Below are 17103 nucleotides of genomic sequence, written 5' to 3'. Positions count from 1 at the left end.
TAAATGAATTAAAATTTTCATGCCCATTGGGTTAAAGTATAACTTTAAGCAACATTCCATCACTCAATATTTCTTTATTGGATGCAAATTTTAATAAATTCACTATTGAATTAGATTTTTTTTCTTATATTCTACATGCCTACAAAATTTCAAGATGATCTAAAATCGATAACCATGCCATGTGTTTACATCTTAAGTTTTTGTATTTAAAGTTGTGCATAAAAGATAGGCTTGTAAATTGAATAGTAAATGACATCCGATTAGCACAAAATTTAGTATACATTTTAAGAACATAAAATCCAACATTATTATTTTAAAAATATTAATTTAATAAGAAATTATTAGAAGGTAACATTACTTCGAGTTACACCAAGTGTAACTTAAACCCAACCCCTCTCTCTCTCTCTCTCTCTCATATAAACTTAAAACTGCGGGCAAAATAGAAACCCTTGTACATTATCAAAACCAATGATAACAAGAACTCATTCAACACGTCCATATGGTTAATCCATTCTAAGAGGTCAATATTAGATTCTGATCATCATATCCAAAGATATCATAGTACTGTAAAAACAAATAATCTTTAACATCGTTACATTTTTATTATAAAAAATATTCTGCAAAACTAGCACTACCAAGTACCAACACCTTACAACCTGAGAATGACCCATGCCATGCGTGGTGTTTGAAGCAATGACAAATACAACCTAGAAAAAGCCAGGCGCCAGCAATTAACCCAACATTTTCCGATTCCACTTTCAAGTATTCTTTTCATAAAAAGAGACTACAACTATAGTTCAAAATGAGAAGTACAAACAACATATTGGTAAAGTTTACTAAATAATGAAGGCCTATTTTACACTGGAATTGGCTCGGGCTCTGGTAATGATTCGGGGGAGCCACTGCTACCTTTGAGGACAGTCACGTTGCCATCAGAATCAACATCCACAATAACTGAATCACCCTCTTTGATCTCTCTAGCAAGCATCTTCTCTGCCATGCTGTCCTCCAACAGTCTCATTATGGCTCTCCTCAGAGGCCTAGCCCCATAGCTTGGGTTATACCCTTCGTCAACCACTCTATCTCTAAATCTCTCCGTCACCTGAAGCTCTATTTCTTTGGTCTTCAGCCTCTCAAAGACCTCTTTCAGCATAATATCGGCTATATCCTTTACCTCCAGCTTTGTGAGCTGCCTAAAGACAATCATTTCATCCAACCTGTTCAAAAACTCTGGCCTAAAATATTGTTTCAATTCCTCAGTCACCAAGCTCTTGATTCGGTTATAACTGCTATCCTTCTCATCGTAATCAAGATCAAATCCTATTCGGCGGCCTCCTTTCTCAATTACACTACTGCCAACATTTGACGTCATTATCAAAAGAGTATTCTTGAAGTCCACAGTTCTGCCCTTGCTATCTGTCAACCTTCCATCTTCGAGAATTTGAAGCATCATGTTGAAGACATCAGGATGGGCCTTCTCAATTTCATCAAACAATACCACAGTGTAAGGACGGCGTCGAACAGCCTCAGTCAACTGACCTCCCTCAGTGTAACCGACATAACCAGGGGGGGATCCAATTAGCTTGGAGACGGTATGTCTTTCCATAAATTCACTCATATCAAGCCTAATCATGGCTTCTTCAGAGCCAAAGTAGTAAGCAGCCAACGCTTTTGCCAGCTCAGACTTTCCTACACCAGTTGGACCTGAAAAGATGAAACTAGCAATTGGACGGTTAGGATTCTTGAGACCAACACGGGCACGGCGAATGGCACGGCTGATGGCCTTGACTGCTTCATCCTGACCAATGACCCGCTTATGGAGGGTCTCTTCCATCTTGAGGAGGCGGTCAGATTCATCTGTTGAGACTTTCTCAACAGGAATGCCTGTCCAAGAGGAGACAATATGTTGAATATCCAGCTCAGTCACCAGTGGACCTACATCCCCAGCCTCAGTCTCTGCCTTTGACATTTCCTTGCCTTTATCTACAAGAGCTGATATTTGTGCCTTAAGGTCCATTTCTCTATCACGTAACTCTCCAGCCTGTTCAAGATTTTGTGCAATGTTATCTAAGGTGAAGCCAAGAAAGAAAAACCAGTAGACAAAACATTTTAAAGGTTTTATAAGTTAGAAACCTCAAATATTCCATTACTATAACAAAGACTTCTAAGAAAACAACCCTTCAATTATTCAATCTCTCTCACATATTAATTATGCTGATAAATCCTAGTACAATTTTGTTTCTTGACGAGTATAAATGGCCAGTGAGCTTTGACTCAAATGGCACTTCCTCCTCCCACAAGAAGGGTGGAGTTTGTGTGGTGAGTTTAAATGTCACTAGCTGTGCATGTAACAGCCATGTAACTTACTGATTAAAAAAATGGTTATATATTCAATTTGGTTCACCATCTTTAGGGAAATAGTTGCAATATGTGCAGTCCTCTAGAAAATATGCAAAACTAAGAAACCAGAATCCTGAACTCTGTATTTGCAATATGTACCTTCTCAAAGTCTTGGCTGCGAACAGCTTCATTCTTTTCTTTTGTGATCTGCCTGAGCTCTTTCTCAAGTTCTCTAGCTTCCTCTGGTAGCTGCAAAGAAATTATGTCCCCAATCAACACAGAATGAGTGGAAAACAGGATGTATAGTAACAGATACGATTTATAGGCCATACCTGTGCATGACGCAGACGAACTCGAGAACCAGCTTCATCAATCAAGTCAATTGCTTTATCAGGGAGGAAACGATCACTGAAGAGACAAAACATATGTCAAAAATAAAACAAGAAATACATAAGGCAATATAAATGTAATCGGCAGCATTGTGAAGGTACTAAGCTGGCCACCACATACTATGGAAGCTAAATTCTCAATTTCAGAATGAGAATTACACAACTCAGAAGTAGAAATTCTAAACCATAAAACACATTGCATGTCCAAAATAAATTTTTGTGCCTAATTGTGCTACATAACTTGAGAGGAATTTTAAGCATGAATGAAACCCATTCCACCAGATTCCCTCAGTCCTTTTCATCCTTGGTTACATTGGTAAAAATATAGAATTTGGGTCCTTAATTCTGTAGAAAACTTCCACAATCAAATAAAAGCATTTAATAAAAATCATAAGATACAGTGATTCCCTTAAAGGGTCTCTTGAACTGTTGTGTTTTGTAATTTCGTTCCCATATTTGTCTCTAAAGTAACAGTAGCTAGTGGAACCTTATCAGTTGGGCTACTTATCCCCAACACAACACGGCAGTTTACTAAAAGACCTAGATTAATCAGCAGTAAAAAATAAAATAAAATAAAAAGAAGAGTTTGGTCAGTCCCATGTGATGATGGCACCACATCAATCAAGCAGTAAAGCATATGCTGGCAACAATGCTTCCCACAAAGCTTGATAACTTATTAGCTTTTGGAGAGGAAAGGAGAAAAGGGAAAACAAGACAGAGGAAACTGCAATTCAAATGCTAAGAATTTGAACTTAAATAGAAAATCTGTAAGTTTTGAAGGAACTCCAGAAATAAGCTACTTCCAATTGGTGATCCTATAACAATGCCATCTCTATGTAATGTAGTTGCTTAAATTGACGTTATTTCAAGCACTCAACTCTAAAATTTCTTTTGCATACTCATTAGCTGATGTCTCCAAATAAAAATAAAACAAACTGTGTTAAATATCATGGTGAAGTATGATGTATTATCTACCACAACATTTCAGGGAACATAACATCATATTTAAATTTGAAAGTGCAAAGCAAGATGGTAAACAAACCTGATGTACTGATATGATAGCTGTGCAGCAGATACAAGTGCTTCATCTGTGTAACGGAGCTTGTGATGAATCTCATATCGCTCCCGAAGCCCCTTCAAAATCTGTATGGTTTCATCCACAGTTGGTTCAGGCACTTTGACCGGCTGGAAACGTCTTTCCAAAGCTGGATCCTTCTCGATGTGCTTTCTGTATTCATCTAGTGTTGTAGCTCCAATGCACTGCGATAACAGAGATGAAACTAGATGAGACTATTTGTCTATAAATCCAAGATATAGAAACTGTAAAGCCAATTTGACCACACTAACAAACTTGGGAGGAAGCACATAGTGACTAATCCAATCTGACTATTTAAAACTCCTATAATAGTTGAAGTTTCGTCAATTTCACCTTTTGCAATCAATCAAAAAGGAAAAAAATGCAAAATCCTAGCATAAATAGAAATCCCAAAACATGATGATAAGCTACTTTGACCACAAAGACTAATTTGGAAGGAAGGACAATGAGACTAATCAATATGAATTAGTTAAATCTCTAGTAATAATTGAAGTTCACATGTCCAGAATCTACAAATTTATTTAGCCATTTTGAGAATAGGATGTAGAAAAGTGAATCTTTTCCACCTCTTTCACAACCCAACCTTTTGCACTCAATCAACTAGGCAAAATAGAAAACCCCAACAACAGTGACAATGAGTTGCTGGCTACATCGAGTATGCTACTGGTATGTTGGGCAATGAAATTCTAAATCATCTAAAAGATACAAACTTCACAGTCCAGAAACCAAACCCAGTTGAAAATCTCATAGAGGTCAAGTACACATGAATCAAAATGGTCATTAAAGGAAAACCAAAGGGTCAGCACAATGCATAGGCAGTAGCACATAATTGTAGAACTGTAACTACAACATCTACACATGATAGGCAATATTGAAGAGGTAGGCAATGCTAAAATAGTCAATGTTATTTAATCCGAAGCTTAAACCTACACATACAGGTAATGCTTACGCCTCCAAGGGACCATCAATTTATAGTTGCATTCTCAAATTAATATTTCATAGCACCAGGGAACAAAAACAATACATCTATTAAGTTTCTTTTAGGTAAAAAATTACCTGCAGTTCACCTCTTGCAAGAGCTGGTTTCAATATGTTTGCAGCATCAATTGCTCCTTCTGCTGCTCCAGCTCCAATTAAAGTATGCACTTCATCAATAAACAATATTATCTCGTCACTTTGTTTGATTTCCTCCATTAACTTCTTTAATCGTTCCTCAAACTCTCCACGATATTTTGTACCAGCAACTAGAAGACCCATGTCCAAGGTTATAACCTAAATCACACAAAAGAAAAAAAAAAAAAAAAACATATATGGTTATGTTGTTTTTAAAATAAAGGGGTGATGAAAAAACAAGGTTAGCTTCTTGAAATGTATCAATGAATTTCAAATGAAATACCCATGTGAAATCCAAGTCCATATTCATTGATTCATAAAATGTTAAATGACAAAATTAATACACTTCAAATCATTTGCAGGCTTTCTCTTTTACTAACTTATAAGTAGCCACAGAAATTAAAAGGCAATACAAAGATAATTCAAAAACAAAACAAAGAGCCACTGTGTAAATCAATATGAAAAAGATAGAAATAGTTGAGAATATCTGCATTAAATTCTTTTCGTATAGATAATTAATAATTTCTGAACCTTGTTAACATTAAAGTCAACTTATAATTACCTTCTTCCCCTCTATAGTTTCAGGAACATCACCAGTTGCAATTCTTTGAGCAAGCCCTTCTGCGATTGCTGTTTTCCCAACTCCAGGTTCTCCAATAAGACATGGATTGTTTTTGGTTCGACGCCCCAAAATTTGGGTGACACGTTCTATTTGTGCCTGCCTACCAATAACAGGATCCAATTTTCCCTGGAACACCAAGAAAAGAAATTAGAAACAAGCAATTATAGGGAAATATAGAGCAATCTCATGATATCACAAAGGAGATGAAAGAGTTATATAAATTACCTCCACTGCAAGCTTAGTCAGGTCAGTCCCATATTCGTCCAGGGTTGGCATCTTATTGCCACTACTTCCTCCTGCAACACCAGCGGCAACAGCTTCTGGGCTCTCACCAACCATTCGAATAACCTGCTCACTCCAATTGAAGTTTTCTTATGGTTAGTTTTCTTCTTGAAATAAGGTGAAGGAATTCCTAAAGAACATACAAAAAGGCCTTTGATGCAAATGAGCATGTAAAGCTTGCCTGGGTGCGAATGTTACTCGGGTCAGCACCTAGATTTTCAAGAACACGAGCTGCAACACCCTCACCCTCACGAAGAAGTCCCAGAAGCAAATGCTCAGATCCAATATAGTTATGGCCTGATAAGTTCAGAAAAGATAGATTTTTCAGAAAGCTTAAAATTAATCTAGCAAAGAAGTAGTTGCTAATCACAGGCATACATAGAAAACCCCAAACCCCATTAGACAATCAACTTAAGACAAGAAAAATAGGTTCTTGGCTATTTGTTCCCAAAAAATTCACATACATAATTTCTTCTCCTTTTGGTATAACTCATGTTAATCAGCTGACGATTTGAGTATGATTGCACTTCAAAAATAAAAGGCCTGTCCTATGTTAAGGTTTTTCAAATTGGATGATAAAGGTTTTCTGACTGAAGTTTATGTCGATACTTACAGCCACATCCATTTCCAAATGGCCTGTACTATGTTAAGGTTTTTCAAATTGGATGATAACAGGTTTTCTGACTGAAGTTTATGTTGACACATACAGCCACATCCATTTCCAAAGTAATTGAGTTACTGATATATGTAAAAATCACTACAAATAAATACATATGACAAAAAGAAAGATAAAATTGCATTTGTAAGGAGTAAATTCTTCCATGAAATTTATTTGTCACAAGATTTAAAGGTGCTATAAAAGAACCAAAGGAATAAATAAAAAATGCTACCAAGTTGGCGAGCTTCCTCTAGCGAGAGTTCCAAAACACGCTTTGCACGAGGAGTGAATGGAATCTCAACAGCAACAAATCCACTGCCCCTTCCGATAATTTTTTCCACTTCTACACGTGCATCTTTAAGATTGATCCCCATAGATTTAAGAACTTTAGCAGCAATGCCAGTGCCTTCACCAATAAGACCCAACAGGATCTGTTCTGTGCCAACAAAATTATGACCAAGCCGTCTAGCTTCCTCTTGTGCAAGCATAATTACTTTAATCGCTTTTTCTGTGAAGCGCTCAAACATGGCTCTAGCCACACATCTGCTACCCCTTCCTTGCCGAGAATTGATTGCAATTCTCACCTTAGAATGTAAATCTATCCCAGGCTTTACCAGAGTATCCAAAGCATTAACACTCCGCAATCCTGAGAAGCTTCCCATTCTCAATCCAGGTGCCTGTAAACTAGACATCATTTTGACGGACCTTTTTGCTTTTCCAAATCCTTTAGATTGGTTACGTCTCTGATTAGCAACTAAACCAGGGACATTAGCTGACTGAAGTAACACCCGAGCCATGATGCTGACCTACTACTCTGCATTTGTTAATGACACTTGTCAGTTGACAATTTCACACACACAAAATATAAGAGATTAGATTTTGCAAGGAAATTTCGAAGACCAATAATTGAGTTTACACAGGAACTCTCAAAATTCTGAACCAACAAGCAGCCAGTTTAGTAATGACTAATGTTAATTTAACATGAACATCAACTTGAATCCTAAAACATATCATATTTCGTTACTAGCAATCAAGTTTCTTTTGACAAATTGTGAGCTTATATCACCAACAGAGTAATCCACTACAAAGCCATAACCGAAGCAGTTAAAACACATCAAATCACTCAGCATAACATATTTCAGCACACCAGAAAGTCTTTCTAAAAAAAAGTAAGGAGTAATATGAAACTACCATCAATAGGTTACAATAGTCAAATCCTTTTCTTATACAAGATAAGAAAACAACAACCAAGCCTTTGCCTCAAAATTTTGGGGTCAATTATAGATCATTGACAATCTAATATGGGTCAAAACTTTGGGGTCAAACTACCCAATTTATTATATTTAAAACAAAAGTTCTTAGTAAATGATAAGTGGAAAATGCTAGACTATAAGCATAAGAAAGTATCACCAAGACAACCAAAGCAAATAGAACGAATCCCGTACAGTTAGGTATAGATAATTAACAAAATCAAGGGACTAGATTTTAATCAAAAGTATATTACACCAATTGGGTCATCAAACATGTAATGCTTAACTAAATATAGAGTCATATATTACACACACACACAACAGCACAGGTGCAATCCAGTTCCAACTCAAACAACAAACACTCGAAATCAAAATTCAGATTAATGGGGTTGCTGCATCTATTAGATCATGAAGCTCAGAATCCACAAATAGCTCACTTTAACAAAACACCCAGAAACCCAAGTTTTAACCTTTTGGAAACTACAACTACCTTTCAGAACTAAACAACAACAACAACAAAATCAAGCAAAGCACCCACCAAAAAAAAAAAAAAAAAAGGCAAACCCAGCAAGCAAAGCTCAAATATTTACAAAAAGGCATAACATTTAACACAGAAAAACAAAAACCCAAATCCCTAATAACCCAAAAACCGCACAGTATCAATCAAACCCACCTAGATTTACAAAAAAAGCTCTCACCTTTACGGCTTTAACCCCTCAAATGAAACTCAATACTTCAAAAAAAAAGCTCAAAAAAAAAATCACAGAGAGAGAGAGAGAGAGAGAAAGAGAGAGACCTATAAGTGTTTTGTTTGGGAGAGAAAGGCAGACCCTCGTATTTGGTCGGCCAAGGAAACAGATGAGGTTTTTTGGAACTCAAAACACGCTTATTATTATTATCTGCTAATCTTATATTCTATGTTCCTAGTCTGCACGACACTCCACCGCTTTGTCATGCACCGCCTTTGTACGCAATAATTATACTTACAATGCTTAAGTTACAATCACTGCCGTTTAATTTGATTACTATTGCGTAGTCAAAAGGTGCTTTTTTTTTAAGTGGGGCCCATCAGTTTTATCTGTAAGTCAATGGTAAACTGCGTCGCAATCGTGTCCCTCTGATTTTTTTTTCAATGTATGTGATGATTTTGCCCTTTCGTCTCTACGCCCTGATTCGCCGCCAGATACTGATGAATAGAGTTGGCAAAAATTGGGTTTGTACATTGGATTTTACTGTCTATAGTCGCTGTGGAACAGCCGTATACGAGTCCGAGACCAGTTTTTGACATTCATTTTCTTTTCTTTTTTTAAATTATATGTATAGTGACACAAAAATAATTTCTTCGAAAAAAAAAAATCATTAGAGTGACAGGTTGTGATTAGCTTGAAAGGACCATTGCGAAGTATACACTACATGAGAACTAAATATAGGGAGATAAAGGAAAGGAGGCGTTTTAATTGCATGATTCGTACAAGAGTCTCTAATATTGACGGACACAATATAAAATAATGTTAGGAGCAGATCCATAAAAAGAAGAATATTAGGGTCATAATTGGAGTAATATACTCTCATATGGATTGCCAATTATAACATGTCATATCAATTGTTTTAAAAAGTAATTGTGAATTTTCTTTTGTCTTATTTTTACTAATCATAACTTATTGTGTGTACAAATTATGAATTTTTTTTCTGGTCTTTGGCGTTGTTTATTTTTTTTTCTTTGGTAGGTATGTCGTAGAAGTTTGGTATAGACAGAATTTTTGCTTGTTGGAGAAAACTTACAAAATGGGAAAATAAATAAATAAATAAAGTTGTGGACTTGTTGTAGATAGTAGGGCCTCACAACTAAGGCAAAAAATCAAATTGTAAAAATCTAAGTAGAAACAACTAAAATATCAAGCAGGAATTGGGTCCGCTATTCAACAACCTCCAAAATGGCCTTGTTGTCGATTTCACCACCGTTTTTTTCTTAGTGGTTCATTTTCTTTCTGATCGACAAACCTTAATCGAAATGAAAGACATTAGATACATATATCTCAAGCCCATGGGCTCGAGGCAAATCTATTGGACTGTCAGTTGAGAGAATTGAAAGAAAATCATGGTTGCAATGGGCAAATCACAACTTATATCAAAAGGCCTTATAGCTCAAGTCCAATGAGACCCCATGTAAATATCATGTCTTCTATGTGGGCCGGGACAGCTCAAGCCCAACAGTCTCAAATGAATGCTGTGGCCTTCATTAATGGCTTTTTTTATGCAGCAGCAATAGCAACAAACAGGATAAGATTGAATGGTGATGTACCATAGGAACATTGATATGTCTTTGTATGGCTGTGGCTCAAGGCAGGAAGTTCTAATTTATATGTGGTTCCAAAAATTTGGTTAAATAAAGTTGTTGTGCATACACTATAAAACCATTTGTTACTCTGAAAGGTGGCCATGCTTTCCAAATTTGATCCTGACTGTAGGAATTCACATGCATAGGATATGGAAGGATGATGAAATGAGCCCCAAGTTCAATGCATCCTCAAGTGAAAAATCGGCAACCCAGTTGTTTCATTTGATTCAAAATGCATGACTATAAATTGTTTTTTGTTTTTTGCTTTTGTTTTTGGTAGAAAGAGGAGAAGTATTTATTATAACAAAGTACTAATACATCAGCTTTGTCCGTGTACCAACCCAAATGGGTGTCTAGAAATAAAAGGTTTCATAGGGTGTAGGGCACTCTCTAGGAGTACCGAGTTGCAAAAAGTCTCATACATGTACAATATACAAAAGATGGACATTGGTTAATTTCTTCTAGTCTGCTTCATTGCTCCGTTCCCCTCTTGGCAAGTTCGTCTGCGACTCCATTAGCATTGCGGAAAATGTGATGTGGATGGATAATTCTTGGTTCAAGAGGGTCTTGCAATAAAAAAATTAGAGAATTCATATTTGGTGTCATGACACCATATGACATTAGCCAATTTATAACAAGAGTAGAGTCAATATCTAGATTTATTAATTTAAATCTTAATTCACATGCTAGATGAAGTACCTTCCTCTTGGAAACCAGCTTGCTCATTCCTTAGAAGAGCAGTTTTATCTGCAAATCTTGATGTATGGGTAGAAGATTTACCATCTAAGTTGGATGCTGTATTCCAAGTTTATTTAATTCATTTATAAAATGTTTCTTACAGGTTTCTCGAAAAAAAAAAAAAAAAAGAAAAGAAAAGAAAGATGAAGTCCCTCCCTAACATCCCATAATTCTGTAGAGTTATTAGTTGAAAACATGTTAGAGATATATTAGCCCATTAATATAGGTTCAATCCTAATTCTACTTTGTGTGCAAATTTGGGTGCAAGCTAAGTCTCCTACTTGTACTAAAAGTCTATTATTCTAAAGATTTAATATACTATATATACACATATTAGGGTTTATTGTAAAACAAAATTTATACTACAAACTCATATAATAAAGATGTAACCCTTAAGGATTTTTTCCGTCGAGATAGGTCATTAGGGCTAAACCAAGTTCAATGCCTCCCTTTAAGTGAAAAATCGGCAACCCAGTTGTTTCATTTGATTCAAAATGTATGGTTATTAGGCTTGTTCAAGAATATACCGGCATCGACAAAACCAGCCTGGCCGCACCGCCCCGTCCAGCTCAGGGCTCCACCAAAGTTTTTCGGCATGGTGGTCGACAGTAGATCTTCAGTACCAACGTCGGACCGGTGCGGCCATCGATGCCAAGATATGCACACTGACGAAGACCAAACCGACCCAAGCGTTTTATATATATGTTAATATGTATAAGAAGAGGCCTAACGTTCATCCATGAACAGGGTCGGCCTTATAAAAAAAAAGAAAAAACTTTGAATAAAAAAAAAGTTAATGTGTGTGAGCTACTTTTTTCAATCAAGATACGTGTGTGTGCGTGTGTTAGGAGGAATAGTGTGAGTGGTCTTGTCTAAGTAGCTCTAGTGTCTCCCACTTGCATTTTTTGAAAAAAAAAATATTAAAAAAAAAAAGTTGTATGGCCGTATGGGTTAGTGGGTTACAGTCATGCCACTTGCATTTTTTGAAAAAAATATTAAAAAATAAAAATAAAAAATAAAAAAACGATGCCTATCATTGTTTGAGTCAATCAGTCACTGTGCAAGATTTTTTTTTTTTTTTTTTCCTCTTTTGATCTTAGCCACACACATCTTTTCTCTTGAGTTGTCTCCTACTCAGCTGCTCTCATTTCTCCTCTTTACTCTTTAGACTTTTGCTCCTCTCAAGTCTCACACTCTCGCCTTTCAGACTCAGAACTCAGTCATCAGCTAGACAGCTACCTTCATTTCTCTTCCAAACCCTAATCTCGTCGAACAAACATTAGTTTTTCCCTCTAACCATTTTTTTCTTCTTTTTTGCTCTCAGCCACATAATGTTTCTTCCAAACCCTAATCTTGCCCAACAATTAGTAGTGCTTCCCTCTCAATCTCAAATTTTCAAGCTCCCACCAACCATTTTTCTCTTCTCTTTTGCACTTAACCACATAATTTTTTTTCCATACCCTAATCCTGCTGAACAAACAGTAGTTTTTCCCTCTCAAATTCTCAATCTTAGGCTCCAACCTAACCTTCCACTATTTAAGAACACAAGCTCTCAGTCTCACTCTCAAGTCTCAAGACTCATTTCTGATTCTCAGTCTCACTCTCTCACAAAGAAAAACTTTCCTCTCAAGGTCTCACGAAATTCCTAATACCTAAGACAATCAATCTCCTTTTCATATCCGTTCTCCACCTTGGCTCTGCCACTATGTAGTTCTGTCTTTGGTAACCCTAACCCCTACTTTGTTTTAGTTTTATTTTATGGTTACTAAATGTTTCTTGTTGTATCTTTTTTTTTTTTTTTTTGGTTATTTTCTTGTAATTTCAAGGGTAATTTAAAAGATTCAGCTTCAACCTAGTAAAGGAATAAATCTCAAAGGCTTAAATAGTTCCTGGGTATTTTCTCATACTATTTATATTTGTTTTGAGTTCACAATTTTTGATTTTTTTTTTCTTTTTTGTTTGATTTTCTTTTAAGGATTATTTTTTTATTTTGTTTTTAGTTCACCATGTTGTGTCGAACTTTCATGTTTGTGTTTGATTTTGATTTTAGTTTTAGTGTTTTTTTTTTTAAAGGTTCACTCATGTTGTTTGTTGTTTGGTTTTGTTTCTAGGGTTCAAAGACTGTAAATTTATTTTTTGATCATCCTATTGATTAATCAAACTATTGTGATTTTAGTTATATATATATATATATATAATATTTCTTTTTAAGGTTCACTCATGTTGTTTGTTGTTTGATTTTGTTTCTAGGGTTCAAAGATTGTAAATTTATTTGTTGATCATCCTATTGATTGATTATATTGTTGTGATTTTAGTTTATTATATCATGCTAATATGTTGTGATTTTAGTTGATTATCTTGTTGTTGTGATTTTAGCACTGAGAAAGCTGCTTGTATAGTTTTTGTTTACTAATATTTTATTGAAATTAGTGTATGACTACGTGTTTAAGTTAAATGTTGCTTGCATAATTTATTTGTTGTTGATTCCTTAATTACTATGTATATGTGATTGTTATTTATATTGATGTAATTAGATTATGGTTGCTTGTGCTTCTTCTTCCACCCCCTCTATTGAGCCTACTCCTAGTTCATGTGCTGAGGCTAATCAACCAAATACACAATCTCCCATTCCACCATTAGGTGCTGCACCCCCTCAAGCACAAACAAAAACTCAACAAACTACTATTAATGGTGGTAAAGAGCCTTCTAAGATATGAGACCATTTCTCTAAAATACTAAAAATAGAGGGATGTGACCCCCTTTACCCTAAGTCACAGTGCAACTATTGTAAAAAGAGTTATAATTGTCACCCAAAAAGAAATGGAACCTCCGCCATGTGGTCCCATATAAAATATGGTTGTAAGAAGTACCCCTATAGGCGTGATAAAGGCCAAACCACTAAGTTACCAAAGTAAAAAAAAAAAAAAAAAGGAAAGGAAAGGAAAGGAGGGAGGGAGAGGGTGGTAATGAGCTGGTGTTAAGGAAGTTTAGTGTGGAAAGACTAAGGATGGCCTTGGCTAGAATGATAATTGTTGATAAACTACCTTTTAGGTTTCTTGAGCATGGCGGGTTCATTGATTTTATGGCAAAGGTAGAGCCTAGGTTTGAAGTTCCCTCTCATGTTACTGTTGCAAGGGATTATCTTAGACTTTACATTAGGGAGAAGGAGAGTTTGAGAAAGGTTTTAATGGCTAGTCAAAGGGTGTGTTTGACAGCTGATACTTGGACTTCAATCCAAAACCTTAATTACTTTTATTTGACTGCACATTATATTGATGTTGATTGGATTTATCATAAAATGATTTTGAATTTTTGCCTGGTACCTAATCATAAGGGTGAGACCATTGGTAGGGTGGTTGAGTCTTATTAGCTTCAATGGGGGATTGATCATATTTTTACAATTGTTGTTGATAATGCAAGTTCAAATGATGTGACCATAGAATTTCTTAGGAGGAAAACAAAGGATAGGGTGGGTAACCTCTTGGGTTGTGAGTTCCTTCATATGCGTTGTTGTGCCCATATTTTGAATTTAATTGTCCAAGATGGGCTAAAGGACTTCAATGATTCAATTGTTAAGGTTCATAATGTAGTGAGGTATGTGAAATCCTCTCCTAATAGATTTGAGAAGTTTAAGGCATGTGTTGAAAAAGAAAAAATTTAAAGCAATAGTTTGTTGTGCCTTGATGTGTCTACTATGTGGAATTCAACTTACTTGATGTTGGAAAGTGCACTAAAATTTGTGGCTGCATTTGAAAGGATGGAGGAAGATGATGGGCATTTCCTTCATTATTCTGAGGATCCGTCTAGCGGTCCCCCTCGGTTTTTAGATTGGGAGAATGTAAGACTTTTTACAAAATTTCTTGGTATGTTCTATGAGACAACTTTAAGATTTTCTGGTTCTTTATTTGTGACTACTAATGTGTATTTTCATGAGCTTGTTAGTCTTCAAGACCAGTTAAATCAATTGTGTAATGGTAGGGGTGATTCTTTGTTAAAGGGTATGGCACAAAGAATGAAATTGAAGTATGATAAGCATTGGGGAAGTGTTGATAGGATGAATCCAATGTTGTTTGTGGCTGTTGTGGTTGATCCTAGATATAAATTGAAATATGTGAAGTTTTGGTTTAAGCAATGGTATGACAAGGAGAAGGCTGATGAGTTAGGATTGAAAGTTAGGGAAGCTTTGAATAGATTGTACAGGCACTATAGTGAAGCAATGGGGACCCTATGTGGTGCTGGTGTTGGTGCTAGTGCTAGTGGGACTAGTGAGTTTGGTAGTAGTGATGTTGCTACCATGTCCTCCATGCTAAGTGGCTTTAGTAGTGCAGAAGAGAGGATGAAGAGGTACAATAACATTTACAAACAACACTTAGCAGATGAGGATAATGTAGAATGCAAATCTGAATTGGACTGACACTTGTTAGAAGCTAGTGTAGATCCGAAGACGAAAGGCTTTGATATTCTTGATTGGTGGAGGGTGAATTCTTCAAGATATAGGATCCTCTCTCAAGTTGTCCGTGATGTTTTGGCAATTCTTGTCTCCACTGTTGCATCCGAATCTGCATTTAGCACAGAGGGTCATGTCTTGGATTCTTTCTGTAGCTTATTGTCTTCCAATATTGTTGAAGCTTTGATTTGTATATAAAATTGGTTCAGGTCCAAAGATTCAACTAAACCAATTAACCTACGAGAGGCAATGGATGAAGTGGAAAACTATGAACTTGAATCAGGTAATGTATTTCTGTTCTTTTCTAATTTTTTCTACTTTTGTTATTTATAAATTTTCTTGTATTTTTTTGTTATTTATTTATTTGTGAGTTATTATTTATATACAATTTGTTTTTTTTTCCCCTTTTAGAGCTTGCACCAAAACCCATTGTGGGTACAGATTCTGTTCTAGACTGATTTGGAAGGTGGGGTTGTCTTTTGGACTTAGCTACCTAAGGTAACTTAAAAATTTTATGTAATTTGCTTATGTTTGTTGGCTGCTATTTGTAATGGTGTTAATTGTCATGTATTGCTTTCTACTTATTATTATTTTTTGGGGATTGACATTGTAGGATGAAGTTTTTTGTATATGATGACTTAGAGTTGGAGTTGTTGGCTGGCTGATTGCAGAAATTTTTTGTGGTTGAATTGCTGACTTAATCATGGAGAAGACCAAATTAGGAGTGTTTGGGTGCTTGGGTTGCTGCTGGTTGCAAGCTTGATGCTTCTTTGTTGCTCTCTGCTTTATTTTTGTTTACTAGATGCACACATGGCAACACAAGTACTAAACAAATACACTATTAGTCTTAGTAGACTAGACTGCCTCCATTTTTTGTCCAAAATATGTAGTTGTGTAGTGTACCAATTGTATATTCTGGTTCAACATCCATTATGTATATTTGTATAGTGCTTCTCTAGCACTACTTGACTATTTTGTAGTACTGCACTACTACTTCTTCTTGGAGTTGTGCTACTGCTTATATTTGATGTGATTACTATGATAAAAATATTAATGTTAATGTTGCTGCCATGCTAGAATTCTCTTGTTATGGTTGAGACTTGATACTTTATAATTGTGTGTTTTATTTGGAATGTTGTGACAGGTTTAGATTTATTAGTATGTGTTAATGTGTTTAATAAATACATGTTTAATTTGACAGGTTGAATTTAAGTTGTATTATAGTTGAGACTTGATACTTTATAATTGTGTATTTGATTTGGAATGTTATGAGTCTGGTGACAGGTTTAGAGTTGTCTTCTTGTGGTTGAAACTTGATAAAGAAAGGCTTAGTTAAAAATAAGTCAAAATGGGCTCAAAATGCTATTTTTTAAAGGCCAAAAATCTCAAAGCTTAGAATAGTAATTTTTAAAAATCCAGCCCATATAACTGAACGAACTGCATCGGGCCGCTAAGATTAACCGCACCTTGTGTAGACCGGTTTTTATCTTCCAAAAGTTAGGTGCGGTTAAGTATAGGGTGAAACCACACCCTATAGGTGTGGTGCAAAAAACCTCTCCAAAACCGTCCGAACCGAACCGTGTACACTCCTAATGGCTATAAATTGTTTTTTGTTTTTGGTAGAAAGAGGGGAATTATTTATTGTAACAAAGTACTAATACATCAGCTTTGTCCATGTACCACCCCAAATGGGTGTCTAGAAACAAAAGGTTTCATAGGGTATAGGGCACTCTCTAGGAGTACCAAGTTGCAAAAAATCTCATACATGTACATTATACAAAAGATGGACATTGGTTATATTTCTTCAAGTCTGCTTCATTGCTCCCTTCC

At 35.7% G+C, this 17103-nt stretch overlaps 2 protein-coding genes across 4 annotated transcripts; one reads left to right on the top strand and one right to left on the bottom strand.

Annotated features, from left to right (window-relative positions):
* Window positions 1–565: 565 nt before the first annotated feature.
* Window positions 566–8654, bottom strand: LOC115962541 (chaperone protein ClpC, chloroplastic). 2 transcript variants are annotated; one of them, XM_031081394.1, is made up of 10 exons: window positions 8547–8654; window positions 6733–7314; window positions 6024–6139; window positions 5786–5908; window positions 5501–5686; window positions 4882–5097; window positions 3772–3989; window positions 2673–2748; window positions 2500–2589; window positions 566–2041 (listed from the first exon to the last, which is right to left on the bottom strand). In XM_031081394.1, exons 2-10 carry the CDS (start codon window positions 7295–7297, stop codon window positions 857–859), a joined length of 2775 nt encoding a protein of 924 aa, XP_030937254.1. In that variant the 5' UTR covers window positions 7298–7314; window positions 8547–8654; the 3' UTR covers window positions 566–856. The 2 variants fall into 2 exon arrangements, with proteins under 2 accessions (XP_030937254.1, XP_030937255.1); XM_031081395.1 differs by lacking the exon at window positions 8547–8654 and adding an exon at window positions 8449–8540.
* A 5993-nt stretch (window positions 8655–14647) lies between these two features.
* Window positions 14648–16293, top strand: LOC115962811 (zinc finger BED domain-containing protein RICESLEEPER 1-like). Of its 2 annotated transcripts, XR_004085614.1 has the most exons (3): window positions 14648–15556; window positions 15685–15771; window positions 15887–16293. XR_004085614.1 is itself a non-coding variant. In XM_031081685.1 (2 exons), the coding sequence occupies exon 1, from the start codon at window positions 14692–14694 to the stop codon at window positions 15238–15240; it is 549 nt and encodes a 182-aa protein (XP_030937545.1). In that variant the 5' UTR covers window positions 14648–14691; the 3' UTR covers window positions 15241–15556; window positions 15685–15804. The 2 variants fall into 2 exon arrangements, 1 of the variants encoding a protein (XP_030937545.1); XM_031081685.1 differs by lacking the exon at window positions 15887–16293 and having other exon boundaries at window positions 15685–15804.
* The last annotated feature ends 810 nt before the right edge of the window (window positions 16294–17103 follow it).

This window comes from Quercus lobata, chromosome 10, assembly GCF_001633185.2.
Source record: "Quercus lobata isolate SW786 chromosome 10, ValleyOak3.0 Primary Assembly, whole genome shotgun sequence".
NCBI lineage: Eukaryota > Viridiplantae > Streptophyta > Magnoliopsida > Fagales > Fagaceae > Quercus > Quercus lobata.
Note: the sequence above shows the minus strand (reverse complement) of the source record. Positions and strands in the feature narration are given on the sequence as shown.